General features: G+C 34.5%; 4 protein-coding genes across 9 annotated transcripts; all 4 read left to right on the forward strand.

Annotated features, from left to right (window-relative positions):
• Positions 1–139: 139 nt before the first annotated feature.
• LOC149731843 (uncharacterized) lies at positions 140–8,797 on the forward strand. The gene is made up of 15 exons (XM_089885133.1): positions 140–295; positions 621–731; positions 948–1,036; positions 1,475–1,612; positions 1,934–2,029; positions 2,578–2,737; positions 3,020–3,117; positions 4,214–4,321; positions 4,616–4,725; positions 5,018–5,133; positions 5,316–5,417; positions 5,567–5,638; positions 6,323–6,416; positions 6,855–7,058; positions 7,529–8,797. The coding sequence occupies exons 1-15, from the start codon at positions 286–288 to the stop codon at positions 7,719–7,721; spliced, it is 1,701 nt and encodes a 566-aa protein (XP_089741259.1). The 5' UTR covers positions 140–285; the 3' UTR covers positions 7,722–8,797.
• Positions 8,798–9,306: 509 nt separating this feature from the next.
• On the forward strand, positions 9,307–11,783 carry LOC149731844 (torsin-1A-interacting protein 1-like). 2 transcript variants are annotated; one of them, XM_089885166.1, is made up of 5 exons: positions 9,307–9,448; positions 9,735–10,149; positions 10,202–10,355; positions 10,726–10,935; positions 11,312–11,783. In XM_089885166.1, exons 1-5 carry the CDS (start codon positions 9,427–9,429, stop codon positions 11,516–11,518), a joined length of 1,008 nt encoding a protein of 335 aa, XP_089741292.1. In that variant the 5' UTR covers positions 9,307–9,426; the 3' UTR covers positions 11,519–11,783. The 2 variants fall into 2 exon arrangements, with proteins under 2 accessions (XP_089741292.1, XP_089741291.1); XM_089885165.1 differs by having other exon boundaries at positions 9,313–9,448; positions 9,669–10,149.
• Positions 9,353–17,507, forward strand: LOC149731845 (torsin-1A-interacting protein 1-like). Of its 2 annotated transcripts, none has more exons than XM_089885163.1 (5): positions 9,353–9,448; positions 13,859–14,342; positions 14,395–14,548; positions 14,946–15,155; positions 15,533–17,507. In XM_089885163.1, exons 1-5 carry the CDS (start codon positions 9,427–9,429, stop codon positions 15,737–15,739), a joined length of 1,077 nt encoding a protein of 358 aa, XP_089741289.1. In that variant the 5' UTR covers positions 9,353–9,426; the 3' UTR covers positions 15,740–17,507. The 2 variants fall into 2 exon arrangements, with proteins under 2 accessions (XP_089741289.1, XP_089741290.1); XM_089885164.1 differs by lacking the exon at positions 9,353–9,448 and adding an exon at positions 13,556–13,638.
• A 468-nt stretch (positions 17,508–17,975) lies between these two features.
• Positions 17,976–27,451, forward strand: LOC149731846 (torsin-1A-interacting protein 1-like). 4 transcript variants are annotated; one of them, XM_089885168.1, is made up of 5 exons: positions 17,976–18,181; positions 18,401–18,881; positions 18,934–19,087; positions 19,459–19,668; positions 20,035–20,506. In XM_089885168.1, exons 1-5 carry the CDS (start codon positions 18,160–18,162, stop codon positions 20,239–20,241), a joined length of 1,074 nt encoding a protein of 357 aa, XP_089741294.1. In that variant the 5' UTR covers positions 17,976–18,159; the 3' UTR covers positions 20,242–20,506. The 4 variants fall into 4 exon arrangements, with proteins under 4 accessions (XP_089741294.1, XP_089741293.1, XP_089741295.1 ...); XM_089885167.1 differs by lacking the exons at positions 18,934–19,087; positions 19,459–19,668; positions 20,035–20,506 and adding exons at positions 25,840–25,993; positions 26,391–26,600; positions 26,967–27,451 and having other exon boundaries at positions 17,982–18,181; XM_089885169.1 differs by lacking the exons at positions 18,934–19,087; positions 19,459–19,668; positions 20,035–20,506 and adding exons at positions 25,840–25,993; positions 26,391–26,600; positions 26,967–27,451 and having other exon boundaries at positions 17,983–18,181; positions 18,467–18,881.
• The last annotated feature ends 483 nt before the right edge of the window (positions 27,452–27,934 follow it).

The raw sequence follows: 27,934 nt of genomic DNA on the forward strand, positions 1-27,934 counted from the left end.
TTAGTTGTAAGCCGTATTTGTTCATTTTTTACCAGCTATAACCCTGTTTAAGATTAAAATATGTTTTTAAATGCAATTTAATACATTTTTGTAGCGTAATATTTAATTATTTTGCAAAAGAACGGGAGCTTTTTAATATGTATTTTGAACTGGCATCACTGTAAATAGAAAAAACTTTGTTTTCCTCTATGACGCAATTTCTACCTCGAAAACGTAAGTTATTTTCTGCCGTAGGCTTGTGCCGGAAATCACGAGTTAACAAGATCAACTTATCATTGCTGTTTCATGACTCCAGGTTAGTTTGTCTTTCATACAGCTATGTGTTTAAACTAGATTAACAGTGTTGATGATTTAATACTCTAAACTTTCATTACACCCATCACACCGCAACACCGCCACCGGTAGTGCGCTTGGTTTACATAGAGCATTAGCACACAATTCTAAAAGCTCAGACCCCATGCCAATGTTTGTTTTGTGTGAGTAATCCGGCAGATCCTTTCTGTTATAATTCAATTACATTTATTTTTTCCTGAGCTTGTTGTGCTTGTGCTTGTGCTTAAGAAACGGATGACTAAGACAGTACTTTAGTGACTCAGTTAGATATCTGTCTTTCTTTCTAGAAATGCTTTACCTAGACCACAACAGATTAATGGCTTGCGATCAAAATTATAACTGCTCCGACAGAGGAAATTGTGAAAATGGGATATGTGTATGCCAAGTGCAATTTGCAGGTGGGTCAGTTCAGCTGTGTCTAAATTTATACATATTTAGATATGTATTATTACTATAAGGAAAGGGAAGCCTATCGAATTTGAGTAAATATTCGTATAAATAAAGCACCAACTAAGATGTATAACCCACGTGCCAGTGGTGCCACATCCATAGGCTTGACACATTGGCCTTTCTTTCATTGATTTTTTTTTCATTGATGCTAACTTTGTTTCTAGGTGAAAACTGCACCCAAGTAAATATTGGATATGCAGCTGCATTTGGAAGTATTTTCTCCGTTCTTGCGCTTGTCAGTATTGCGCAGTTGGTAAGTTTTTTAATATGTGGCCCACCTAATATGTTTGATAATGTTATTTAAATAAATTTATTTTAAATATCAGTGCGATTTGTCATTTAGGTATTCTCTTTAATTTTACATGTTAATGAAATTGGTATTAACTTGGTTATTGTTTGTTTTTCTTCAATTTACTACTTGATTTCTCTGGACATATTTAACAACATTTACTTTTTATTAACACATGTTTTTTTTTGTTCAATCCTTTATAGCAGGACTCATTTCTAGTTCATACATGCTTAGGTAGATGTTTTTTTTAGGTTTTCTGTTTAAGTTAAAAAAATACTCAAGGCACAGTACTAATAACAAATTACGTTTATCTTAACATTGGAATTGCCTTAGTATTTTGTTTGTCCAATTTCACTAATGGCAATGATAACAAGTATATATTTTTATTTTTTTTCCAAACAGGTTATATGCATCTACACAGAGTATAGAAGACTCAAACATCCAACTTTCAGATCTGTTTTCCGCGTCACCACGCAAAAACTTCTTCATGGATTAGTAATTGCTGCATGCATGACAAGGGTCCTGTTTTTCTCATTGCAGGCAAGCAAATAATAAGTTTGTTTATGCTTACTTTCTTGCTTTGTTTTCTTATTAAATTACAGGCAGTAGGTGTATGGATGTAAATATTGTGTTATAGTTTATCTGTACATGCATGTGTCACAATGTTTATGTTTATCCATTACATGTTTTGTTGGCCTTAGAGAAGTATATAAATTGTAAATCCCTTATGGTCTGTAACTTATATATAGAATTACAATTAAGTTCCTATTTTAATATAAACGTGCATACTGTTTCCACAACTCTTGTATTTTTTTCCCAGTCTAAAGTAACAAAATGTAATAAGTTTTTATTATTTTTTAGGGTGTGATTCCAGAAGAATGGATTCCACCCATGGAGAGTGCTTACCACCCATTCCTAATTACTGGGCTGTCATTAGTGGTCTGCTACTGGAGTGAGGTGAGCGCATACCTGTTTATTCAGACATCATTTCTAGCTAAACTGCAACAGATCATCATGTTTGCATGTTTATGCTTTCTGTTTGTCTAACGCATGTTTATGTTTTCATTTGTCAAGTTGATTTATGTTTCCTGTTGTGGTGTTTCAACAAGCTCAGTCACGAGTGTTTTGGGCACAAGACTGATTCTCATGTTTTACTATGAAGCGTGTGACCGTACCAGTATAGACGCGCCAACATTTGATGTTTGCTTTGCAAGATACGTGACTTAAATGCTGTTTGCATACCATCTCCTTATAAATTACTTCATACTCTTCAGACATCAGAGCTGAGAAAAATACCTTTCTGTCAATATTGTTTCTGTCAAAGACTCTTAACCGTTTATTTGAGTAATTTGCCCTCTGTGAAGGTTAAGCCCTGAAAAAAATCATAGTTATAATTTATTGTAATCAACATATATATTGTAAAGCTGAAAAAAATTGATATTGAAATGTACAAGTTGGAGAATCATCAACATCAACCGTGTAACTTTTAATGTATTTATTTCCAGGCTTTTTTCATTGAAACTGCGAGCATGGAGGCGTCACGTCGCGCACAGTTTCTTTCTAAATCCCTCGCGGCATTTTCGGTGTTTAATGTTTCACTTTACATTCTCCTTATCGGTTACTTCGTTGCCACGGGCATTGGTTGTTACTCAGGACATAATCATGGTAAGGTTTTACTTTTAATGACCAGTTTGTATAACAGCTTTGTTTAATTACATGCTAATTGATAAATTACACTTATCAATAGATCACTATGTATAATGAATAAATGCAGCGCTCATAGATGTTTAGAATAAAGTAGCGCATGAAGCAATAGCTGTGTATTTAATTTTAACAGTTTGATCATAACCTGATCATTTTAACCAGTTTAATTGTTTCATGTTATTATACATAAAATTTTTTATAATATTAACCTTAAGTTACAGACATATTTTTTAATCCCTACAGGTGTATGGATACATGGGGCCTTCCAAGCTTCGTTTGCGATTCTTCTCTTTGCTGTGTATGTTATTTTCCTTGCTATAGGAGTGGAAATATTTTTCAAGGTAGAAAATTGGGACATAATGTTTGCATCTGTAGTTATTTTTGTGCTCTTATGCTTTTTAACACCTATACATTTACTCTAGTCTAGAATTCGGTAAAGGTTTAGGTAAAAAACAAGTATATTATATATATATATATATATATATATGTATATATATGTATATCGTTTTTGTTAAATACTATTCTGCCTGGTGTCAGTGGAACAGAGTGTCTTAGTGGTTACCACCTCATAAAAATATTAATACACATAACAACATCCTGCTCACTGCTTCCAATTGATTACCAATAAGCAATTGTGATGTCATACATGACAGTCTGATTCCGGTAATTGCACCACCTCCAGCAATTTGGTAGGTTGTGTTTTCCACTGTTTGACAAATAATACAGAAGTTTTGTTTTATAACTGTTCAACATTTTTTTAACTGTAGGAATATAATATTCATCTTTAAGTTTTTAATCAACCAAAAGCAATGTTATGTTTTACACACAATTATTGTCCATTGTATACTATACCCACAGAAATAAAAAAGAGTAGGACGCGCAACTGCTCAAAACCGTGATATATTATTTTTTTCTATTCACGTGACCGCCAACTCCGTCCCCATTTCCCTTCGTCTCCATTGTAAAAGATAGGCGCATAGTATTTTTGGAAGGTTTTAGCTGTTTATTTTAAAAACTACACCAACTATTCAAGTTTGTTAGGCCAGTTTAGTTATTTGGTACGTTAACGCTTACAGTTTACCACTTGTTTAGGAAATTTAATTATTTAAAAAAATTAATTAAGAATTTCAAACAAACGGTTTTTTAGAAATATATATATATTAGAAAATAGTTTTTTTTACACAATAACTTTAAATTAAGTCAAAAAACGAAGAAAAACTACACAAAACGTCATCGACTCCATTGGCTACAATAGTAAACGGGAACGACCCGCAAACGAGAGACAGTGTATCGTGCTCTCTCCTTTGCCGACATTGGAGATGCGCCTTCTATTCTTTTTTATTTCTGTGACTATACCTTAGTGACTTCCCACACAGTAATTAACAAACCAAGCCTTTTAGACAAGTATATCTTTCTCATACATATTTATAAACTTAGGTTAAAGGTGCCTTCACCCTCTCCAACAATGAAGGTCAATCGAGTTCTTCAGATGAATCTGTCAATCACCGTGAAGTGTTCAAGTCACGCCTTGCATTAGTATTCCAGGTCTGTTGTTTCAGAATTGAATTCCCTGGCCAGTGTAAAGTAACTGTATTGAATTTTGTGAACCTTGCCCTAACATATATAGTGCTCATGAGTCATGAAGACTATTCTCGTAAAGGAAAAATGGAAACAAAAAACGTAACAAATTAATGTCAAATCTAGCGAATTGTATTCTATGAAATTTCGCCTAAATTGGCATCATCAGTCTCTTACTCAAATAATCCTTAGTATTGTGGGTTCAATTTTCCATTGTAAAAATACATAGCTACACATTTTAACCAATATTATATTCCACAGGCTCTACTTACATTACTCACTGTATTGTGCGTTGTATTTGATGCAGTTGGTAACTTATGGAAATATAAAGTGAATCCAAGCACACGTAGTGCACATGAAGTGATTTACAGGTTTGTATTATATCACTACATCCTATGGTTTCAATAGCTTTGTATTCACTTCACTGTTTCATCAAGAATGATTTTTACATAACTCTTCACAATCTTTTAATGATATAGAACATCTTCTTGCTAAGTAAATCCTAAATTCCAGTTTGTAAGACAAATAGCTTAGTTTTTTATTACTGTTTTACAGTTTCTATACAACCTCCTTAACAGACTTTTAAAATGCTCTGTATTGTATAAATTATATTTCACTGTTTACCCATATAATGTTGTTGTATTCTGTTTACTTTTCATACAGAATTGCGGAGGTGGGAGCTGTGTTATGGTTTCCATGTGTGTTATGGAACACAGCGACCCCTGAGAAATTGTGGTTCCTTAACCCAAGGTGCTTGCTTCAGTTACGCAGTGATGCCGGTATGTTAAAAGCTCCAAATTTAACAGTGTTTCCAATTATTTTTGTTTAAATGTTAATAAATCGAACAGTGTACTTACATATCTTCTCTTCAAAAAAAAGATCACAAATCGAACAGTGTTGCCATATATTTTCTCTTCAAATAATGTCAAAATTCCAACAGTGTTTCCAATTCCTTTTTTAGCTGAACAACTCCTATCAACCCCAACCACAAGCCAGAAATCTTACAACACTTTCCAGCAGCAAGAGGACATCACAATACCAGAAAACAAGGAAAAAATCACAGGTTCCAGGGATATTTTTAATACTAATAATCACTTATAAATGTTTTTGTCACAATTTTTTCATTAATACATTGTTATCTAATAAAGATAGTTTTGAACATTTTGAAATGTTTTTTTATTTTTTTATTTTATTTACTCATTTATTTTTTAGGTGAATGTTGGATTTGCTACGATCCAGACAATGTGAATGGTGGAGATTTTATTCGACCTTGTTTATGTAAAGGTGGGTGTATCCTGTGTCAAGTATGAAAGACATTAATGCAAAAGTAATAACATGACCGTCTGGCCTAAATCCTAGGACCCATGACGTGCCACCCGTGGGACTTCACTCGCGTAGAATACAATTGGATAAAAACTGTATTAGTATTAGGTAGGAATGCACATTACAGAATAATTAGGTACACAAAAATATTTCAAGTTTCAAAAATTGGTAATATAGTTTATGAGATAACGTGTGATGACGTCATTAAACAGAATACCGAATCCCGTAATTAAATTCAAATACAAAAGGATTCGAATCTCATGGATTCAAAATTCTGTAATGTGCATTTCTAGTATTAGGTTAATGAATAGGTTCTTCCAAACAAACAATTTTTAATGAAATGTTAAACTGGTAACTGGTAAACTGGTACAATTCTATGATTTAAACAGATCAATGTGGCTTTGATAGAAGTTGTATGTATATATGCATTATATGTGTGTATATATAGAATAGGATACCATATAGTCTATCAGTCTATCTATACCCATGTTATAACTCATAGAGTTTCTCCGTTTTACTAAGTAAAATGTTTGAAAAGTAAATTATCTTATTTATTGAGTTATGACCTTTTCAAGGCCCATTTCACCAAGATAATTAAACGAGTCAGGTGACACCACCATCATATTATTTGTTGACTTACACCAGGTGGAATGGCTGTAGTTCACCATCATTGTTTGCGCAAGTGGTTACTTCAACATCCTAACATTGAAGAATCTTGCTGCAAAGTTTGCAAACACAGGTTAGTGCATTCATATCCCAACTTCCTTAAATTTAGTGAATGAATGTAACTTACTTTATCCTCGCGTGCTCGTGCCAGCTTTTAAGTTACCATGTATGTTACTTTGTGGGTGATTGAACCCATTACCTACTGGTTACAGCAACAGGCAGGCGCGCTAACCACTTTGCCACGGCGCCGGCAGGTGATAAATTTTAAACTACGTAGCTGAAGTATTAGAAAACATAATCACAATTCTTGGAAAATGTGGTCAAATGTAACGTTACTACTAGAATCTGTAATAAATAAAAGTATTTTTAATTTATTGCATACGTCTCTGCCATTCGCCTTTTTTGAATATTTGTTCTGTTTTTTTTTTTTTGCTTTTTTTTATTTTATTTATATTTTTGGGGAATATTAACATCACAAATCTCTATATATATTAATTCATAAACCTTTCAGATACTCAATTGAACAACAGAGACTCCGTTTCTTCTCACTGATTATGAAATCGAAACGCACCTCAATGATTATCCCAGCTATCATAGTGGCTGTGGCCGCACCATGCGTATGCGTTGTTTTATTCCTACTTTCCAACCCCATCCAAACTTACCTGAAAGTTCTGGTTCTTGGTTCTACTATTCTGCTGGAGCTTGCAGCATTCAAGTAAGTTTATTTCCCCAAAAAACCTACCGTTGTTTGCTATTAAGCTTTTGTAATACGATAGCAAAAGTCAATTGAATTAAACAACAAAGAGAAGGAAATTAGCAACGAAATGAGAGTTGTTAAAACATGCTACAGCCTACAGGTAAAACCTACTCGACGAGAAATGTCAAATAAAAAGCGTGCTAAACCCAACATACAAAACAATAAACTCAGTGGTTTATGTTTTGCAATATAATGTCTAGGCTTTACAACTACCAATATGTATCCCAGAATCTATTACTTTGGGTATCATCATCCTAAATAATTTCCTTCAAGCTCAATCAAACACATATAGGCCTACTAAACAGGAATGTATTCAAGTAATAGATGTTGCAAACCTTGTCAAAGAATATTTTTTGGGCCTGTAATGGGACTTAGTTACGCTTTGCTTTGTCCTCAACATAGTATGATAACATAAATAAATAATACAGGGTGGTGGGCCTGAATTTTACCAAGCTTTACCAAGTAACTCGAGAATCTGCTCTTCGTATTCTTAACTACAAGACTGAAGAAATCCCCGATGTGCAATTTGACTATGATGTCATAGACGATACTGTGATGTCCCAACATGAATCAATTGTGCCAAGCACCACTGATACTCGAGTGTTAGTACATGTAACATAGAAGAACTGATGTGCATGGTGTTATATACATATGTTTTTATTATTTGTTACATAAATCATTCTAAAGTTAAATCAAAGCAGTGTTTTCAGCAAAAATTGTGTTTTTAGCTCTGCTTAGTTTGTTTTGTATACTCCTTTTGATCAGACAATAAGTTATGTAGCATTTGGGTGGCTTTTTCTGTTACTTAGTTTGTTATGTAGTGAACACTCCAATATTTTTCTGCTTAATATCCATGGCAAAATGTTAGTTTGGTTTTGTTTTTGCCGCCAATGCCCATTCTGTTCTATCTGTTCCTAGCAAACTGCATATTCATTGATAAATTTGAACACTCGCTTTATGTGTTTGGTTTCATGATTTTTCTTGTTTAAAAACAACTCTGCATTGTAACAAATTTAGAGCAGGGTTTGCCTACTATATACTTTTAAATTTGATTAGCTGTTTAATGAGTTTATAGTCCAAAAACTTATTCTTAGAGTTTTACTATTTTTAGTAGTTTATTCTTAGTATGCACAACAAAATGTTTTCATACATCTCCCATTGCGATTGTCTTACAAATGTAAATTTAACTCATGTTATCTCTCTTTTTGTGTTGCCCAAACAGATTTTGGTAAATATGCTTTACATTGAACCTATATGAATATATGGTAGATTTACCAGCACTGCTTTTTCTGTACCAACATATCATACAACGGATCATATATATCTTATGCACTCACTAACAGTATTTGATTTTGTTTTTCTACTATGTCAGAATTCTATACCATATGATACCTCAACCTTATATGTCCTGTATATTGAACGCCGTGTCTGTAAATTGGTCAAACTGTTATGTTTCATTATTAGCTGTCATGTTACAATAGTAACAACAGCATTTGTGAACAACTACACTTTATTCTGTATTTACTCGAACTGTTGTTTTTGTGTGGATTGAAACTTTGCTTGTAAAGCGAATTATGTTATTTTTTTTCTAATCTGACAATGTAATGTCGTTCCCATTCTAATCTGCCGCTTCCAAAGCAAAAACATGTTAACTGTAATTATCATGAATAAATAAATAAACAATTACAATTGCGGTAGTGTATTTGTCCTTTAATTGTTTGTCTAAAAACAAAAATTATGATTTTAATCTCTTTAATTCAGGTATTAGCGCAATGCATTCGAGCGTGACGGGGAGGAAACAAAAATGCACGCAATTCATGTACGTCGGTGACGTAATCTTAGAGGAAGTTTTCAACACATGGGACTATACAAAGAAAACGGGAAAAAATTTACCGCTAGAGGCGGTAATTATTTAAATTGAAAAATACGGAAAAACGAACAAAACAGCACTACAAAGTGTTAATAAGTGTAAAACAAAAAATTAATTAAATAACAAAAATACCTTTCTGAATACATAAAACACTAGTAAGAACATATTTCCCACATTAGGTCGGTTATATTATACGCTCTTTCGTTCTGTTTACTGTCGTCGAGTCTGTGGTGTAACGGTTTGCGTGCGGTCGTAAACTCTCGTAAGTAAGTTAGGGGTTAGGGGTTTATATCTTATGTGTATAAACCGTGAAAATAACTGCTCCCCATAGAATAGAGAAACGAATTTGTCATCGCCTCCTAGCGGAAAAAAATTTCCGTATTTTCTGTATAGCTTCATGTGTTTTCAACTCTTAGTTTCAATCTCTTGCACAAACTGCCATAGCTTCACTAGACCATGGCATCATCTTCGGAAAAAAGTAAATAGCAATAGCCTAACTAAATCATTTGTTTTAATATTGTAGTACTTGCAAACTATATTCCTATATGCAATAGTAAATTATGCGTTTAACATCATAGTTTATTTTGTAACATCCTATTGTTATCACACTGTGTCTTGCTATATGTTTTTATAAAACTATGTATTACCATTGCTCAATGCTTTACTTTTCTTAACAAACAAAATGTTTTTTATTTTAGATCTTCGAAAACATGTTAAACCCAGGCCGTCTCTACATGACTCACATGATAAAACTATCGACACAGATTCTGAAGATACCACTGCTAACAGCTCAAATTTGGAGACAACAAATGACAGCATAAACCTTTCAACAAGCAGTTCGAATAATGAAAAATCATTCGATGAAAAGTCCAACAAAGACACCAGTAATATATCTGGGAAGAAGAATTCACCAAAATCCAAGTCTCCAAGACAACTGCCCAAAGATAAGAGAAATAACACTGTTGAACCTACAGCTAAGAAAGACAAAAACTTTGAAATTTCCCACTTGGTCACTCTTATTCTTGTTGTTGTTGCTGTTGCAATCGGTTTTTACTGGAGAGAAATATATTCTTACTATGAAAAAATGAAAAAATCTAACATGGAAATATACAAGGAGAAAATGCAGAGTTTACAGAATGAGTTTCCTTCTCAAAACAACAAATTGTGGAAAATTGTCAGGTAAATATCTTCAGGTAAATATGATCTTATGTGATGTGCTTTATCATTCCAGAGTTGCCATGCAAGAACACCATGATAAGAAAGATAACCTCCAACCTGCTGTGTTGATGTTAGCATCCAATGCTGATGCGAATCCAACCATGCAGTGTCTTGCATCTAAACTTGCTGATATCTATTCCCATAATTGCTCACAACCTAAATTTGTGGTAAGACTGAAGTTACTTTTTCATTTCATATGTACATCGTAAATCCTAATGGAATTAGAAAATGTACATGCTATGCACGCCCATTTTAATGATAGCACAGTGAGCCCTTGCGAAAAATAACCGCCTTGCATGCGCGAGATCTTGTCAAAACTTCCATATTCTGCAGACTTGTGCCCAAGTTTGTTTACTCGTAGCGTGTTCTTAAAAGCTGTCATTTTGCTGCTAATTTCCTTCCATTTTCTATTTTAATTAATATTTTTTGTTACTGTATTCGAAGAGATAAATAAAATTTATGGTATGTCCATCCAAGAATACAATGATAATATTTGATGCTTTTTTTAACCCAGAAAATTTGTATCTGTTTTTACAGGTGCCTGAAAATGAGTTTAAACACTTGTCACCAGAATCTGCAAAAGTGTTGCTTGACAACAAAATATCATCAAAATTTCAAGCAGGATCATGTGCAAGTGTGGTCCGGCATTTTGAATTAATACCCCCAGCTGCCACAAAAGTTTTCTACCAATTCTGTGAAAATGATAATGCCCCATACAAAAACGTGGCAGTCATTCTAACACTACAGGTATGTAAATAATGTTTATTGGCATTGTGACTTTGTGTTTGTGCATGGACAGCAAACAAACGAGAAGTAATGACAACTTTGTTTGATTATTATTATAATCAAACAGACAGACACAGTTAAAAAACAGTCATACAAGTTGATACAACACTGTCTTTGCATATAATTCTCAACCTTCAAATGTTAGAATACAACCTTGCAAAGCAACAATTAATATTGGCTGTTACAGTTAAGTGTTAGTCATATTTTTAATTAAGAAGGCTTTCAATGTAAGTGTATATATTCACATTGTAATACTCCCCAATGTCCACATATGACATACATTATTATTAATAGTAATGCAATACCTACATTAACTCAATCGCATAAATCGTTTCAGGTAGAACCAGGTGATTGGAGTAAGCCATACCCAAACCTTGACAATTTACTTCCAAAGTTTTGGGACCGAGTCGTTGACGATTTCCTAACCCATACATTGGCCGCTGGTGACCCAGTCGTCATGACAACTGATATGATTGGTGCATTATTATCGCGTATTACACCTTCTGTTGTTTGGGTGGGACGGGAAAATGACTTAAACTGTTGAGATTTAAGATTTACCCCAAAACTGATTGCCTGATTCTTCAAAAGTAGTTTTGCACTTGAAGCAGTTTAAATGTTTTTCTATAAAGTTCGTATTGTTTTTTTAACATGTGATTTATAAGTTTGTCTTTTCCTTGCACTTACAAGATATAGGCTGCTGTTCAAATGCTTAGTTGTATGTAGTCGTTACCTAGCTTAATCCATGTGCTGCTAACAATTTCTGTATACATGTGTGTTGCAATAAAATTAACCATAAAAAATCAAACAAAGGCTTTAAAATTTTGCTGTGCTATGTAATTATAATAATTTTTGGTTTAGTATATAGTAGGGTGTGGGGAGAGGGGACACCTTTAGCACATAATATCCAAATATACAGATCGCGTTTTAATCAATTGACAATAACGGTCTATGTCTATGGGAGTCGGGAGGATATGGTTTTATAATTCTTTGAATGTTTTTTGTTTACCACCAAGTGGGACGAGAAAATAGAATGAAAAGGTGTCTCATCTTCCCCCACCCTACTGTAATACAAGCTAGAAGCTACGTTTAAAAGGCTTCTTATTTTGTGGTATTGCCATTTATATAACATTTGTGAAAATTCTGTAAAAACGAAAATCAATGACGAATAGCCACGCATTGGTAATGAAAGATGCATTTGCTTTACTTTCGTACAAATGCAATACAAAAATATGGCACATATTTACTTAAATATTGAGTCGTATTGTATTTATCTTTACATAGCCGAGTACAGATCACTGAGTTGCTAATGGGTTCCTGACGCGATGAAGTTTACTTGCGAGCTTCCTAATCATTAAATATTCGTTAATGGGCGATTGTATGCACCATACTTTCTGTATAACTATGCTTGGTAATGTAGGTTGCATGGTGTAATGTATGTTGCATGGTGTAATGTATGTTGCATGGTGTAATGTATGTTGCATGGTGTAATGTATGTTGCATGGTGTAATGTATGTAGCATGGTATAATGTATGTTGCATTACATTGAACATATATGAATATATGGTAGATTTACCAGCACTGCTTTTTCTGTACTAACATAATCATACAACGGATCATATATATCTTATGCACTCACTAACAGTATTTGATTTTGTTTTTCTACTATGTCAGAATTCTATACCATATGATACCTCAACCTTATATGTCCTGTATATTGAACGCCGTGTCTGTAAATTGGTCAAACTGTTATGTTTCATTATTAGCTGTCATGTTACAATAGTAACAACAGCATTTGTGAACAACTACACTTTATTCTGTATTTACTCGAACTGTTGTTTTTGTGTGGATTGAAACTTTGCTTGTAAAGCGAATTATGTTATTTTTTTTCTAATCTGACAATGTAATGTCGTTCCCATTCTAATCTGCCGCTTCCAACGCAAAAACATGTTAACTGTAATTATCATGAATAAATAAATAAATAAACAATTACAATTGCGGTAGTGTATTTGTCCTTTAATTGTTTGTCTAAAAACAAAAACCATGATTTTAATCTCTTTAATTCAGGTATTAGCGCAATGCATTCAAGCGTGACGGGGAGGAAACAAAAATGCACGCAATTCATGTACGTCGGTGACGTAATCTTAGAGGAAGTTTTCAACACATGGGACTATACAAAGAAAACGGGAAAAATTTTCCGCTAGAGTCGGTAATTATTTAAATTAAAAAATACGGAAAAACGAACAAAACAGCACTACAAAGTGTTAATAAGTGTAAAACAAAAAATTAATTAAATAACAAAAATACCTTTCTGAATACATAAAACACTAGTAAGAACATATTTCCCACATTAGGTCGGTTATATTATACGCTCTTTCGTTCTGTTTACTGTCGTCGAGTCTGTGGTGTAACGGTTTCCGTGCGGTCGTAAACTCTCGTAAGTAAGTTAGGGTTAGGGGTTAGTGTTAGGGGTTTATATCTTATGTGCATAAACCGTGAAACTAACTGCTCCCCATAGAATAGAGAAACGAATTTGTCATCGCCTCCTAGCGGAAAAAAATTTCCGTCTTTTCTGTATAGCTCACATGCTCTATGTGTTTTCAACCCATAGTTTCAATCTCTTGCACAAACTGCCATAGCTTCACTAGACCATGCCATCGAAAAAAAGTAAATAGCAATAGCCTAACTAAATCATTTGTTTTAACATTGTAGTACTCGCAAACTATATTCCTATATGCAATAGTAAATTATGCGTTTAACATCATAGTTTATTTTGTAATATCATATTATTATCACACTGTGTCTTGCTATATGTTATTATAAAACTATGTATTACCATTGCTCAATGCTTTACTTTTCTTAACAAACAAAATGTTTTTTATTTTAGATCTTCGAAAACAAGTTAAACCCAGGCCGCCTCTACATGACTCACATGATAAAACTATCGACACAGATTCTGAAGATACCACTGCTAACAGCTCAAATTTGGAGACAACAAATGACAGCATAGACCTTTCAACAAGCAGTTCGAATAATGAAAAATCATTCGATGAAAAGTCCAACAAAGACACCAGTAATATATCTGGGAAGAAGAATTCACCAAAATCCAAGTCTCCAAGACAACTGCCCAGAGATGAGAGATATAACACTGTTGAACCTACAGCTAAGAAAGACAAAAACTTTGAAATTTCCCTCTTGGTCACTCTTATTCTTGTTGCTGTTGCAATCGCTTTTTACTATTTTAATTCAGTAGAAACAGATTCCCACTCTGAAAAAATGGAAAAATCTAACATGGAAATATACAAGGAGAAAATGCAGAGTTTACAGAATGAGTTTCCTTCTCAAAACAACAAATTGTGGAAAATTGTCAGGTAAATATCTTCAGGTAAATATGATCTTATGTGATGTGCTTTATCATTCCAGAGTTGCCATGCAAGAACACCATGATAAGAAAGATAACCTCCAACCTGCTGTGTTGATGTTAGCATCCAATGCTGATGCGAATCCAACCATGCAGTGTCTTGCATCTAAACTTGCTGATATCTATTCCCATAATTGCTCACAACCTAAATTTGTGGTAAGACTGAAGTTACTTTTTCATTTCATATGTACATCATACATGCATAGAATTTTGTTATCTTGGATTTCCTAATGGAATTAGAAAATGTATGTGCTATGCACGCCAATTTTAATGATGGTACGGTGAGCCCTTGCGAAAAATAACCGCCTTGCATGCGCGAGATCTCGTCAAAACTTCCATACTCTGCAGACTTGCGCCCAAGTTTGTTTACTTGTAGCGTGTTCTTAAAAGCTGTCATTTTGCTGTTAATTTCCTTCCATTTCCTATTTTAATTGATATTTTTTGTTACTTTTTTCGAAGAGATAAATAAAATTTATGCTATGTCCATCCAAGAATATAATGATAAAATTTTATGTTCTTTTTTAACCCAGAAAATTTGTTTACTTCTTTACAGGTGCCTGAAAATGAGTTTAAACACTTGTCACCAGAATCTGCAAAAGTGTTGCTTGACAACAAAATATCATCACAATTTCAAGCAGGATCATGTGCAAGTGTGGTCCCGCATTTTGAATTAATACCCCCAGCTGCCACAAAAGTTTTCTACCAATTCTGTGAAAATGATAAGGCCCCATACAAAAACGTGGCAGTCATTCTAACACTACAGGTATGTAATGTTTATTGTCATTGTGAATTTGTATTGGTGCATGGTAAACAAACGAGAACTAATGACTCTACAAACCAATACAACATGCTATGTTAAAAGATGCCTTCATTATAATCAAACTGCAAAGTTGAAAAACAGTCATACAACACTGTCTTGGCATATAATTCTCAACCTTCAAATGTTAGAATACAACCTTGCAAAGCAACAATTAATATTGGCTGTTACAGTTAAGTGTTAGTCATATTTTTAATTAAGAAGGCTTTCAATGTAAGTGTATATATTCACATTGTAATACTCCCCAATGTCCACATATGACATACATTATTATTAATAGTAATGCAATACCTACATTAACACAATCGCATAAATCGTTTCAGGTAGAACCAGGTGATTGGAGTAAGCCATACCCAAACCTTGACAATTTACTTCCAAAGTTTTGGGACCGAGTCGTTGACGATTTCCTAACCCATACATTGGCCACTGGTGACCCAGTCGTCATGACAACTGATGTGATTGGTGGATTATTATCGCGTATTACACCTTCTGTTGTTTGGGTGGGACGGGAAAATGACTTAAACTGTTGAGATTTAAGATTTACCCCAAAACTGATTGCCTGATTCTTCAAAAGTAGTTTTGCACTTGAAGCAGTTTAAATGTTTTTCTATAAAGTTCGTCGTTTCTATAAAGTTCGTTTTTTTAACATGTAATTTGTAAGTTTGTCTTTTCCTTGCACTTACAAGACATAGGCTGCTGTTTAAATGCTTAGTTGTATGTAGTCGTTACCTAGCTTAATCCATGTGCTGCTAACAATTTCTGTATACATGTGTGTTGCAATAAAATTAACCATAAAAAATCAAACAAAGGCTTTAAAATTTTGCTGTGCTATGTAATTATAATAATTTTTGGTTTAGTATATAGTAGGGTGTGGGGAGAGGGGACACCTTTAGCACATAATATCCAAATATACAGATCACGTTTTAATCAATTGACAACGGTGTATCTATGAGAGTCGGGAGGATATGGTTTTATAATTCTTTAAAGGTTTTTGTTTACTACCAAGTGGGACGAGAAAATAGAATGAAAAGGTGTCTCATCTTCCCCCACCCTACTGTAATACAAGCTACGTTTAAAAGGCTTCTTACTTTGTGGTATTGCCATTTATATAACATTTGTGAAAATTCTGTAAAAACGAAAATCAATGACGAATAGCCACGCATTGGTAATGAAAGATGCATTTGCTTTACTCTCGTACAAATGCAATACAAAAATATGGCACATATTTACTTAAATATTGAGTCGTATTGTATTTATCTTTACATAGCCGAGTACAGATCACTGAGTTGCTAATGGGTTCCTGACGCGTTGAAGTTTACTTGCGAGCTTCGTAATCATTAAATATTCGTTAATGGGCGATTGTATGCACCATATTTTATGTATAACTATGCTTGGTAATGTATGTTGCATGGTATAATGTATGTTGCATGGTGTAATGTATGTTGCATGGTGTAATGTATGTTGCATGGTGTAATGTATGTTGCATGGTGTAATGTATGTTGCATGGTATAATGTATGTTGCATGGTGTAATGTATGTTGCATGGTATAATGTATGTTGCACGGTATAATGTATGTTGCATGGTGAAATGTATGTTGCATGGTGTAATGTATGTTGCATAGTGTAATGTATGTTGCATGGTGTAATGTATGTTGCATGGTGTAATGTATGTTGCATGGTGTAATGTATGTTGCATGGTGTAATGTATGTTGCATGGTGTAATGTATGTTGCATGGTATAATGTATGTTGCATGGTGTAATGTATGTTGCACGGTGTAATGTATGTTGCACGGTGTAATGTATGTTGCATGGTGTAATGTATGTTGCATGGTGTAATGTATGTAGCATTACATTGAACCTATATGAATATATGGTAGATTTACCAGCACTGCTTTTTCTGTACCAACATATCATACAACGGATCATATATATCTTATGCACTCACTAACAGTATTTGATTTTGTTTTTCTACTATGTCAGAATTCTATACCATATGATACCTCAACCTTATATGTCCTGTATATTGAACGCCGTGTCTGTAAATCGGTCAAACTGTTATGTTTCATTATTAGCTGTCATGTTACAATAGTAACAACAGCATTTGTGAACAACTACACTTTATTCTGTATTTACTCGAACTGTTGTTTGGATTGAAACTTTGCTTGTAAAGCGAATTATGTTATTTTTTTTCTAATCTGACAATGTAATGTCGTTCCCATTCTAATCTGCCGCTTCCAACGCAAAAACATGTTAACTGTAATTATCATGAATAAATAAATAAACAATTACAATTGCGGTAGTGTATTTGTCCTTTAATTGTTTGTCTAAAAACAAAAATCATGATTTTAATCTCTTTAATTCAGGTATTAGCGCAATGCATTCAAGCGTGACGGGGAGGAAACAAAAATGCACACAATTCATGTACATCGGTGACGTAATCATAGAGGAAGTTTTCAACACATGGGACTATACAAAGAAAACGGGAAAAATTTTCCGCTAGAGGCGGTAATTATTTAAATTAAAAAATACGGAAAAACGAACAAAACAGCACTACAAAGTGTTAATAAGTGTAAAACAAATTAATTAAATAACAAAAATACCTTTCTGAATACATAAAACACTAGTAAGAACATATTTCCCACATTGGGTCGGTTATATTATACGCTCTTTCGTTCTGTTTACTGTCGTCGAGTCTGTGGTGTAACGGTTTGCGTGCGGTCGTAAACTCTCGTAAGTAAGTTAGGGGTTAGGGGTTAGGGGTTAGTGTTAGGGGTTAGAGGTTTATATCTTATGTGCATAAACCGTGAAACTAACTGCTCCCCATAGAATAGAGAAACGAAATTGTCATCGCCTCCTAGCGGAAAAAAAATTCCGTATTTTCTGTATAGCTCTATGTGTTTTCAACCCATAGTCTCAATCTCGTGCACAAACTGCCATAGCTTCACTAGACCATGGAACCACCTTCGGAAAAAAGTAAATAGCAATAGCCTAACTAAACCATTTGTTTTAACATTGTAGTACTTGCAAACTATATTCCTATATGCAATAGTAAATTATGCGTTTAACATCATAGTTTATATTGTAATATCATATTATTATCACACTGTGTACTGCTATATGTTTTTATAAAACTATGTATTACCATTGCTCAATGCTTTACTTTTCTTAACAAACAAAATGTTTTTATTTTAGATCTTCGAAAACAAGTTAAACCCAGGCCGCCTCTACGTGACTCACATGATAAAACTATCGACACAGATTCTGAAGATACCACTGCTATCAGCTCAAATTTGGAGACAACAAATGACAGCATAGACCTTTCAACAAGCAGTTCGAATGATGAAAAATCATTCGATGAAAAGTCCAACAAAGACACCAGTAATAAATCTGGGAAGAAGAATTCACCAAAATCCAAGTCTTCAGGACAACTGCCCAGAGATGAGAGATATACCACTGTTAAACCTACAGCTAAGAAAGACAAAAACTTTGAAATTTCCCACTTGGTCACTCTTATTCTTATTCTTGTTGCTATTGCAATCACTCTTTACTGGAGAGAAATATATTCCCACTATGAAAAAATGAAAAAATCTAACATGGAAATATACAAGGAGAAAATGCAGAGTTTACAGAATGAGTTTCCTTCTCAAAACAACAAATTGTGGAAAATTGTCAGGTAAATATCTTCAGGTAAATATGATCTTATGTGATGTGCTTTATCATTCCAGATTTGCCATGCAAGAACACCATGATAAGAAAGATAACCTCCAACCTGCTGTGTTGATGTTAGCATCCAATGCTGATGCAAATCCAACCATGCAGTGTCTTGCATCTAAACTTGCTGATATCTATTCCCATAATTGCTCACAACCTAAATTTGTGGTAAGACTGAAGTTACTTTTTCATTTCATATGTACATCGTAAATCCTAATGGAATTAGAAAATGTACATGCTATGCACGCCAATTTTAATGATGGTACGGTGAGCCCTTGCGAAAAATAACCGCCTTGCATGCGCGAGATCTCGTCTAAACTTCCATATTCTGCAGACTTGCGCCCAAGTTTGTTTACTCATAGTGTGTTCTTAACAGCTGTCATTTTGCTGCTAACTTCCCTTCCTTTGTTGTTTAAATTAAGCTGTTTTTGTTACTGTATTCGAAGAGATAAATAAAATTTATGCTATGTCCATCCAAGAATACAATGATAATATTTGATGCTTTTTTTAACCCAGAAAATTTGTATCTGTTTTTACAGGTGCCTGAAAATGAGTTTAAACACTTGTCACCAGAATCTGCAAAAGTGTTGCTTGACAACAAAATATCATCAAAATTTCAAGCAGGATCATGTGCAAGTGTGGTCCGGCATTTTGAATTAATACCCCCAGCTGCCACAAAAGTTTTCTACCAATTCTGTGAAAATGATAATGCCCCATACAAAAACGTGGCAGTCATTCTAACACTACAGGTATGTAAATAATGTTTATTGGCATTGTGACTTTGTGTTTGTGCATGGACGGCAAACAAACGAGAAGTAATGACAACTTTGTTTGATTATTATTATAATCAAACAGACAAACACAGTTGAAAAACAGTCATACAACACTGTCTTGGCATATAATTCTCAACCTTCAAATGTTAGAATACAACCTTGCAAAGCAACAGTTAATATTGGCTGTTACAGTTAAGTGTTAGTCATATTTTTAATTAAGAAGGCTTTCAATGTAAGTGTATATATTCACATTGTAATACTCCCCAATGTCCACATATGACATACATTATTATTAATAGTAATGCAATACCTACATTAACTCAATCGCATAAATCGTTTCAGGTAGAACCAGGTGATTGGAGTAAGCCATACCCAAGCCTTGACAATTTACTTCCAAAATTTTGGGACCGAGTCGTTAACGATTTCCTAACCCATACATTGGCCACTGGTGACCCAGTCGTCATGACAACTGATATGATTGGTGCATTATTATGGCGTATTACACCTTCTGTTGTTTGGGTGGGACGGGAAAATGACTTAAACTGTTGAGATTTAAGATTTACCCCAAAACTGATTGCCTGATTCTTCAAAAGTGGTTTTGCACTTGAAGCAGTTTAAATGTTTTTCTATAAAGTTCGTATTGTTTTTTTAACATGTGATTTATAAGTTTGTCTTTTCCTTGCACTTACAAGATATAGGCTGCTGTTCAAATGCTTAGTTGTATGTAGTCGTTACCTAGCTTAATCCATGTGCTGCTAACAATTTCTGTATACATGTGTGTTGCAATAAAATTAACCATAAAAAATCAAACAAAGGCTTTAAAATTCTGCTGTGTTATGTAACTAGAGTAATTTTTTGGTTCAGTATATAGTAGCGTGTGGGGAGAGGGAACATCTTTAGCAAATATTATCCAAATAAAAATATACAGATCGCGTTTTAATCAATTGACAATAACGGTCTATGTCTATGGGAGTCGGGAGGATATGGTTTTATAATTCTTTGAATGTTTTTTGTTTACCACCAAGTGGGACGAGAAAATAGAATGAAAAGGTGTCTCATCTTCCCCCACCCTACTGTAATACAAGCTACGTTTAAAAGGCTTCTTATTTTGTGGTATTGCCATTTATATAACATTTGTGAAAATTCTGTAAAAACGAAAATCAATGACGAATAGCCACGCATTGGTAATGAAAGATGCATTTGCTTTACTTTCGTACAAATGCAATACAAAAATATGGCACATATTTACTTAAATATTGAGTCGTATTGTATTTATCTTTACATAGCCGAGTACAGATCACTGAGTTGCTAATGGGTTCCTGACGCGTTGAAGTTTACTTGCGAGCTTCGTAATCATTAAATATTCGTTAATGGGCGATTGTATGCACCATATTTTTTGTATAACTATGCTTGGTAATGTATGTTGCATGGTGTAATGTATGTTGCATGGTGTAATGTATGTTACATGGTGTAATGTATGTTGCACGGTGTAATGTATGTTGCATGGTGTAATGTATGTTGCATGGTGTAATGTATGTTGCATGGTGTAATGTATGTTGCACGGTGTAATGTATGTTGCATGGTGTAATGTATGTTGCATGGTGTAATGTATGTTGCATGGTGTAATGTATGTTGCATGGTGTAATGTATGTTGCATGGTGTAATGTATGTTGCATGGTGTAATGTATGTTGCATGGTATAATGTATGTTGCATGGTGTAATGTATGTTGCATGGTGTAATGTATGTTGCATGGTGTAATGTATGTTGCATGGTGTAATGTATGTTGCATGGTATAATGTATGTTGCACGGTGTAATGTATGTTGCACGGTGTAATGTATGTTGCATGGTGTAATGTATGTTGCATGGTGTAATGTATGTTGCATGGTGTAATGTATGTTGCATGGTGTAATGTATGTTGCATGGTATAATGTATGTTACATGGTGTAATGTATGTTGCATGGTGTAATGTATGTTGCATGGTGTAATGTATGTTGCATGGTGTAATGTATGTTGCATGGTGTAATGTATGTTACATGGTGTAATGTATGTTGCATGGTGTAATGTATGTTGCATGGTGTAATGTATGTTGCATGGTGTAATGTATGTTGCATGGTATAATGTATGTTGCATGGTGTAATGTTTGTTGCATGGTGTAATGTATGTTGCATGGTGTAATGTATGTTGCATGGTGTAATGTATGTTGCATGGTATAATGTATGTAGCATGGTGTAATGTATGTTGCATGGTATAATGTATGTTGCACGGTATAATGTATGTTGCATGGTGTAATGTATGTAGCATGGTGTAATGTATGTTGCATGGTGTAATGTATGTTGCATGGTGTAATGTATGTTGCATGGTATAATGTATGTAGCATGGTGTAATGTAGGTTGCATGGTATAATGTATGTTGCACGGTATAATGTATGTTGCATGGTGTAATGTATGTAGCATGGTGTAATGTATGTTGCATGGTGTAATGTATGTTGCATGGTGTAATGTATGTTGCATGGTGTAATGTATGTTGCATGGTGTAATGTATGTTGCATGGTATAATGTATGTTGCATGGTGTAATGTATGTAGCATTACATTGAACCTATATGAATATATGGTAGATTTACCAGCACTGCTTTTTCTGTACCAACATATCATACAACGGATCATATATATCTTATGCACTCACTAACAGTATTTGATTTTGTTTTTCTACTATGTCAGAATTCTATACCATATGATACCTCAACCTTATATGTCCTGTATATTGAACGCCGTGTCTGTAAATTGGTCAAACTGTTATATTTCATTATTAGCTGTCATGTTACAATAGTAACAACAGCATTTGTAAACACATGGAGCTATACAAAGAAGACAGAAAAAATTTTCCGCTAGGAGGCGATGACAAATTCGTTTCTCTATTTTATGGGGAGCAGTTAGTTTCACGGTTTATACACATAAGATATAAACCCCTAACCCCTAACCTCTAACCCCTAACCCCTAACCTCCAACTCCTAACCCCAAACTCGTCAAACAAAAAAAACTTGAAAAAAAAAGATAAAAAAAGTATTCCACTGTGCGGGACTCGAACCCGGTAAAAATGAAACAAAGAGAGTTTACGACCGCACGTAAACCGCTACATGACCACAGACTCGACGACAGTAAACACAACGAAAGAGCGTATATAACCGACCTAATGTGGGAAATATGTTCTTACTAGTGTTTTATGTATTTGGAAAGGTATTTTTATTATTTAATTAATTTGTTTTACACATATTAACACTTCGTAGTGCTGTTTTGTTCGTTTTTTCGTAGTTTTTAATTTAAATAATTACCGCCTCTAGCGGAAAATTTTTTCCGTTTTCTTTGTATAGTCCCATGTTTTGTAAACAACTACACTTTATTCTGTATTTACTCGAACTGTTGTTTTTGTGTGGATTGAAACTTTGCTTGTAAAGCGAATTATGTTATTTTTTTTCTAATCTGACAATGTAATGTCGTTCCCATTCTAATCTGCCGCTTCCAAAGCAAAAACATGTTAACTGTAATTATCATGAATAAATAAATAAACAATTACAATTGCGGTAGTGTATTTGTCCTTTAATTGTTTGTCTAAAAACAAAAATTATGATTTTATCCGAGTACGATTTCTTTTGCTGGGAATGAAAACGTGTTTTTGAGTGAACCTAAAGTTCGTATATCTCTTTCAATATCCATACAAATGAATGAATGTAACTTACTTTATCCTCGCGTGGCCGGAAAACGACAGTCGTTATCACACGGGTTTAACACCTCGTGCCAGCTTACGAGTTACCATGTATGTTACTTCGTGGGTGATTTTTTTATTTTTTTTTATGTATGGCTGATAATTTGGACAACCCATTAGTGACCACTGGGTTGGAGCAATTGTCGTTAAGTGTCTTGCCCAAGGACACATACGCCCACAATGGTAGCAGCGACGAGCCTTGAACCCCATTTCCTAATGGTTACAGGCAGGCGCGCTAACCACTACGCCACGGCGCCGGACAACATTCGGGCTCGTCCGGGTAACTTTCTTTATCCAAATGGAATATGGCGGTTTCGTAACGCCCGGTGATTTTAGAATGCGCCAAAGCATATATATGACCGGAGATATACAAACTATTGTGTATATCAACATAAAACTATGTTTTAGAGTTAGGCTATGTTAGTTAAAGTATGTTTAAATCTATGCTTCAGCGCATTTCAAAATCACTATGCGTTACGAAATTGCCATTATTCCATTTCCATTTAACCGTAGCGCCTAGTTCAATGTAGCTATTCATAGTTCTGTACAGAACAGCGTTTCTCAAGCATTGTTAGTTCAGTTTATTCGCAGTAATTTAGCGTTGTACCAATGTTTGTTATTCACAGTGCCAGTCTATCTTATGTAATCGAAACTGTAGTACCGCTAATTCTTGATTCTGTTTAAACAAGGTGTATCCGTGATCGTGGTTGTAAACTAACCTCACAAATTTAGTTCCATTAGTGATTTGGTTACCCAAATACGTAGTATTGGCACTGTTTACCACCTGAACTGTAAATACACTGTATATGCACAAGGAGTGGCGGGACAGGCTAAATTACCGATTACGTATAACAACCGGTTCGATCGACAGTTACGACGAGGTCAGAGACATACCCCGATACGGATTCAACATCGAATTCTGAGTAACAACTTTCACAGTTGTAAGGTACGCGACTTCTAAAACGACGACTGGTCTCGATATTTTGAAAACTCAACTTTGCTACGCTACAAGATTAGGAGATAGTTAGATGAATAATGATTCGTGAGGAATCCATAGAGACCAAAGGAACTTCGGTTGAACAATTAAAGCCACAAATTAGTAATGCCGTAGAGAATCTGACCAAGGAAAGGACAGAACTAAAGGACCACATGAATGTGGATCATGTTGACAGAAACAAGATCCGTACCAAAGTGGATTCTTATGACAAGATGCATTTGAAGTGTATGAAGCTTTGCAATAAGCTCATTATTGAACTGGATACAAGCCCTACAAACATACAGGATGACCCCAATCAGAAGAACCAAACTCTCGATGATGAGGAAGAAAATCTATCGACTACAGATAAAAAAGCTTTGACGGAATAAATTAAAAAGGCCTTGCAGGAGGAAGAGGAAGAACTATCGAACCTCAGGATAGAGGATCATGTTAACATCATTCGTAACAAAGTGGATTCTTATGACAAGATGCATTTGAAGTGTATGAAGCTTTGCAATAAGCTCATTGTTAAACTGGATAACAAATTTACGAAGAAGCAACTTTTTGGCTTGATCATCCTTTTCCTTGCTATTGTAATTGCCCATTTGATTTCAAAAGGACCAGATTCTCACTCTGAAAAATCTAACATGGAAATATACAAGGAGAAAATGCAGAGTTTACAGAATGAGTTTCCCTCTCAAAACAATCGATTGTGGAAAGTTGTCAGGTATATATATTCTACAGATTATCAGATTACTAGCTCTTTATTCTCCTTTGTATTCTCAATATTAGTAGGTTTATGTTCAGGTACAGTTTTATGCAGTTGGTTAGCGCGCCTGCCTCCAACCTAGAGGTAATGGGTTCAAGGCTCTCCGCTGCTACCATTATTGTGGGCGTATGTGTCCTTGGGCAAGACACTTAACGGCAATTGCTCCAATCCAGTGGTCACTAATGGGTTGTTCACATTGATTATCAGCCACACATAAAACAAATCCGCAAAAATAATTACCCACACAGTAACATACTTGGTAACTCGTAAGCTGGCATGGGGTGTATCAACACCCGTGTTATAACGACTGTCGTTTTCCGGCCATGTGAGGATAAAGAAAGTTATTCATTGTTTATATTCCCTTAACTCAGTCCAACACGTGAGCTCTTGTGAAATAGCATGTCGCAATATTTAAGATTTGCACAGTTATTGTGTGGGTATTTTTAATAAGGGTGTGATTGGAAGTTTTATAACTTTATAAATAACACATTTTTAATAGAAGCATGAATTAGGTAAGTATATTATACCAAACTCTGGCATGAAAAAAAATGGCACTTCAGCCTGTTTTAGCCTCCACAACCAATATACTGGTAACGAATTCCAGTGTTATATGATCTTATGGTGTGCTTTATCATTCCAGAGTTGCCATGCAAGAACACCATGATAAGAAAGATAACCTCCAACCTGCTGTGTTGATGTTAGCATCCAATGCTGATGCAAATCCAACCATGCAGTGTCTTGCATCTAAACTTGCTGATATCTATTCCCATAATTGCTCACAACCTAAATTTGTGGTAAGACTGAAGTTACTTTTTCATTTCATATGTACATCCTACATGTATAGAATTTTGTTATCTTGGATTTCCTAATGGAATTAGGAAATGTACATGCTATGCACGCCAATTTTAATGATGGTACGGTGAGCCCTTGCGAAAAATAACCGCCTTGCATGCGCGAGATCTCGTCAAAACTTCCATACTCTGCAGACTTGCGTCCAAGTTTGTTTACTCATAGTGTGTTCTTAACAGCTGTCATTTTGCTGCTAACTTCCCTTTCTTTGTTGTTTAAATTAAGCTGTTTTTGTTACTGTATTCAAGGAGATAAATAAAATTTATGGTATGTCTATCCAAGAATACAATGATAATATTTGATGCTTTTTTTAACCCAGAAAATTTGTATCTGTTTTTACAGGTGCCTGAAAATGAGTTTAAACACTTGTCACCAGAATCTGCAAAAGTGTTGCTTGACAACAAAATATCATCAAAATTTCAAGCAGGATCATGTGCAAGTGTGGTCCGGCATTTTGAATTAATACCCCCAGCTGCCACAAAAGTTTTCTACCAATTCTGTGAAAATGATAATGCCCCATACAAAAACGTGGCAGTCATTCTAACACTACAGGTATGTAAATAATGTTTATTGGCATTGTGACTTTGTGTTTGTGCATGGACGGCAAACAAACGAGAAGTAATGACAACTTTGTTTGATTATTATTATAATCAAACAGACAAACACAGTTGAAAAACAGTCATACAACACTGTCTTGGCATATAATTCTCAACCTTCAAATGTTAGAATACAACCTTGCAAAGCAACAATTAATATTGGCTGTTACAGTTAAGTGTTAGTCATATTTTTAATTAAGAAGGCTTTCAATGTAAGTGTATATATTCACATTGTAATACTCCCCAATGTCCACATATGACATACATTATTATTAATAGTAATGCAATACCTACATTAACTCAATCGCATAAATCGTTTCAGGTAGAACCAGGTGATTGGAGTAAGCCATACCCAAACCTTGACAATTTACTTCCAAAGTTTTGGGACCGAGTCGTTGACGATTTCCTAACCCATACATTGGCCGCTGGTGACCCAGTCGTCATGACAACTGATGTGATTGGTGGATTATTACCGTGTATTACACCTTCTGTTGTTTGGGTGGGACGGGAAAATGACTTAAACTGTTGAGATTTAAGATTTACCCCAAAACTGATTGCCTGATTCTTCAAAAGTAGTTTTGCACTTGAAGCAGTTTAAATGTTTTTCTATAAAGTTGGTCGTTTCTATAAAGTTCGTTTTTTTAACATGTAATTTGTAAGTTTGTCTTTTCCTTGCACTTACAAGACATAGGCTGCTGTTTAAATGCTTAGTTGTATGTAGTCGTTACCTAGCTTAATCCATGTGCTGCTAACAATTTCTGTATACATGTGTGTTGCAATAAAATTAACCATAAAAAATCAAACAAAGGCTTTAAAATTTTGCTATGCTATGTAATTATAATAATTTTTGGTTTAGTATATAGTAGGGTGTGGGGAGAGGGGACATCTTTAGCAAATATTATCCAAATAAAAATATACAGATCGCGTTTTAATCAATTGACAACGGTGTATCTATGAGAGTCGGGAGGATATGGTTTTATAATTCTTTAAAGGTTTTTGTTTACTACCAAGTGGGACGAGAAAATAGAATGAAAAGGTGTCTCATCTTCCCCCACCCTACTGTAATACAAGCTACGTTTAAAAGGCTTCTTACTTTGTGGTATTGCCATTTATATAACATTTGTGAAAATTCTGTAAAAACGAAAATCAATGACGAATAGCCACGCATTGGTAATGAAAGATGCATTTGCTTTACTTTCGTACAAATGCAATACAAAAATATGGCACATATTTACTTAAATATTGAGTCGTATTGTATTTATCTTTACATAGCCGAGTACAGATCACTGA

This window comes from Ciona robusta, chromosome 9 (assembly GCF_009617815.1).
Source record: "Ciona robusta chromosome 9, ASM961781v2".
Taxonomy (NCBI): domain Eukaryota; kingdom Metazoa; phylum Chordata; class Ascidiacea; order Phlebobranchia; family Cionidae; genus Ciona; species Ciona robusta.

Bases quoted from the DNA above. Each gene is read 5' to 3' on its own strand.
- LOC149731843 (XM_089885133.1), top strand. The intron at 1,613-1,933 runs GCAAGCAAATAA...ATTATTTTTTAG, and splicing joins TCCTGTTTTTCTCATTGCAG to GGTGTGATTCCAGAAGAATG. The intron at 2,738-3,019 runs GTAAGGTTTTAC...TAATCCCTACAG, and splicing joins TTACTCAGGACATAATCATG to GTGTATGGATACATGGGGCC.
- LOC149731844 (XM_089885165.1), top strand. From the start codon at position 9,427: ATGGCATCATCTTCGGAAAAAA. The intron at 9,449-9,668 runs GTAAATAGCAAT...TTTTTATTTTAG, and splicing joins GGCATCATCTTCGGAAAAAA to ATCTTCGAAAACATGTTAAA. The intron at 10,936-11,311 runs GTATGTAAATAA...AAATCGTTTCAG, and splicing joins CAGTCATTCTAACACTACAG to GTAGAACCAGGTGATTGGAG.
- LOC149731845 (XM_089885163.1), top strand. From the start codon at position 9,427: ATGGCATCATCTTCGGAAAAAA. The intron at 9,449-13,858 runs GTAAATAGCAAT...TTTTTATTTTAG, and splicing joins GGCATCATCTTCGGAAAAAA to ATCTTCGAAAACAAGTTAAA. The intron at 14,549-14,945 runs GTAAGACTGAAG...ACTTCTTTACAG, and splicing joins GCTCACAACCTAAATTTGTG to GTGCCTGAAAATGAGTTTAA.
- LOC149731846 (XM_089885168.1), top strand. From the start codon at position 18,160: ATGGAACCACCTTCGGAAAAAA. The intron at 18,182-18,400 runs GTAAATAGCAAT...TTTTTATTTTAG, and splicing joins GGAACCACCTTCGGAAAAAA to ATCTTCGAAAACAAGTTAAA. The intron at 18,882-18,933 runs GTAAATATCTTC...TTATCATTCCAG, and splicing joins AAATTGTGGAAAATTGTCAG to ATTTGCCATGCAAGAACACC.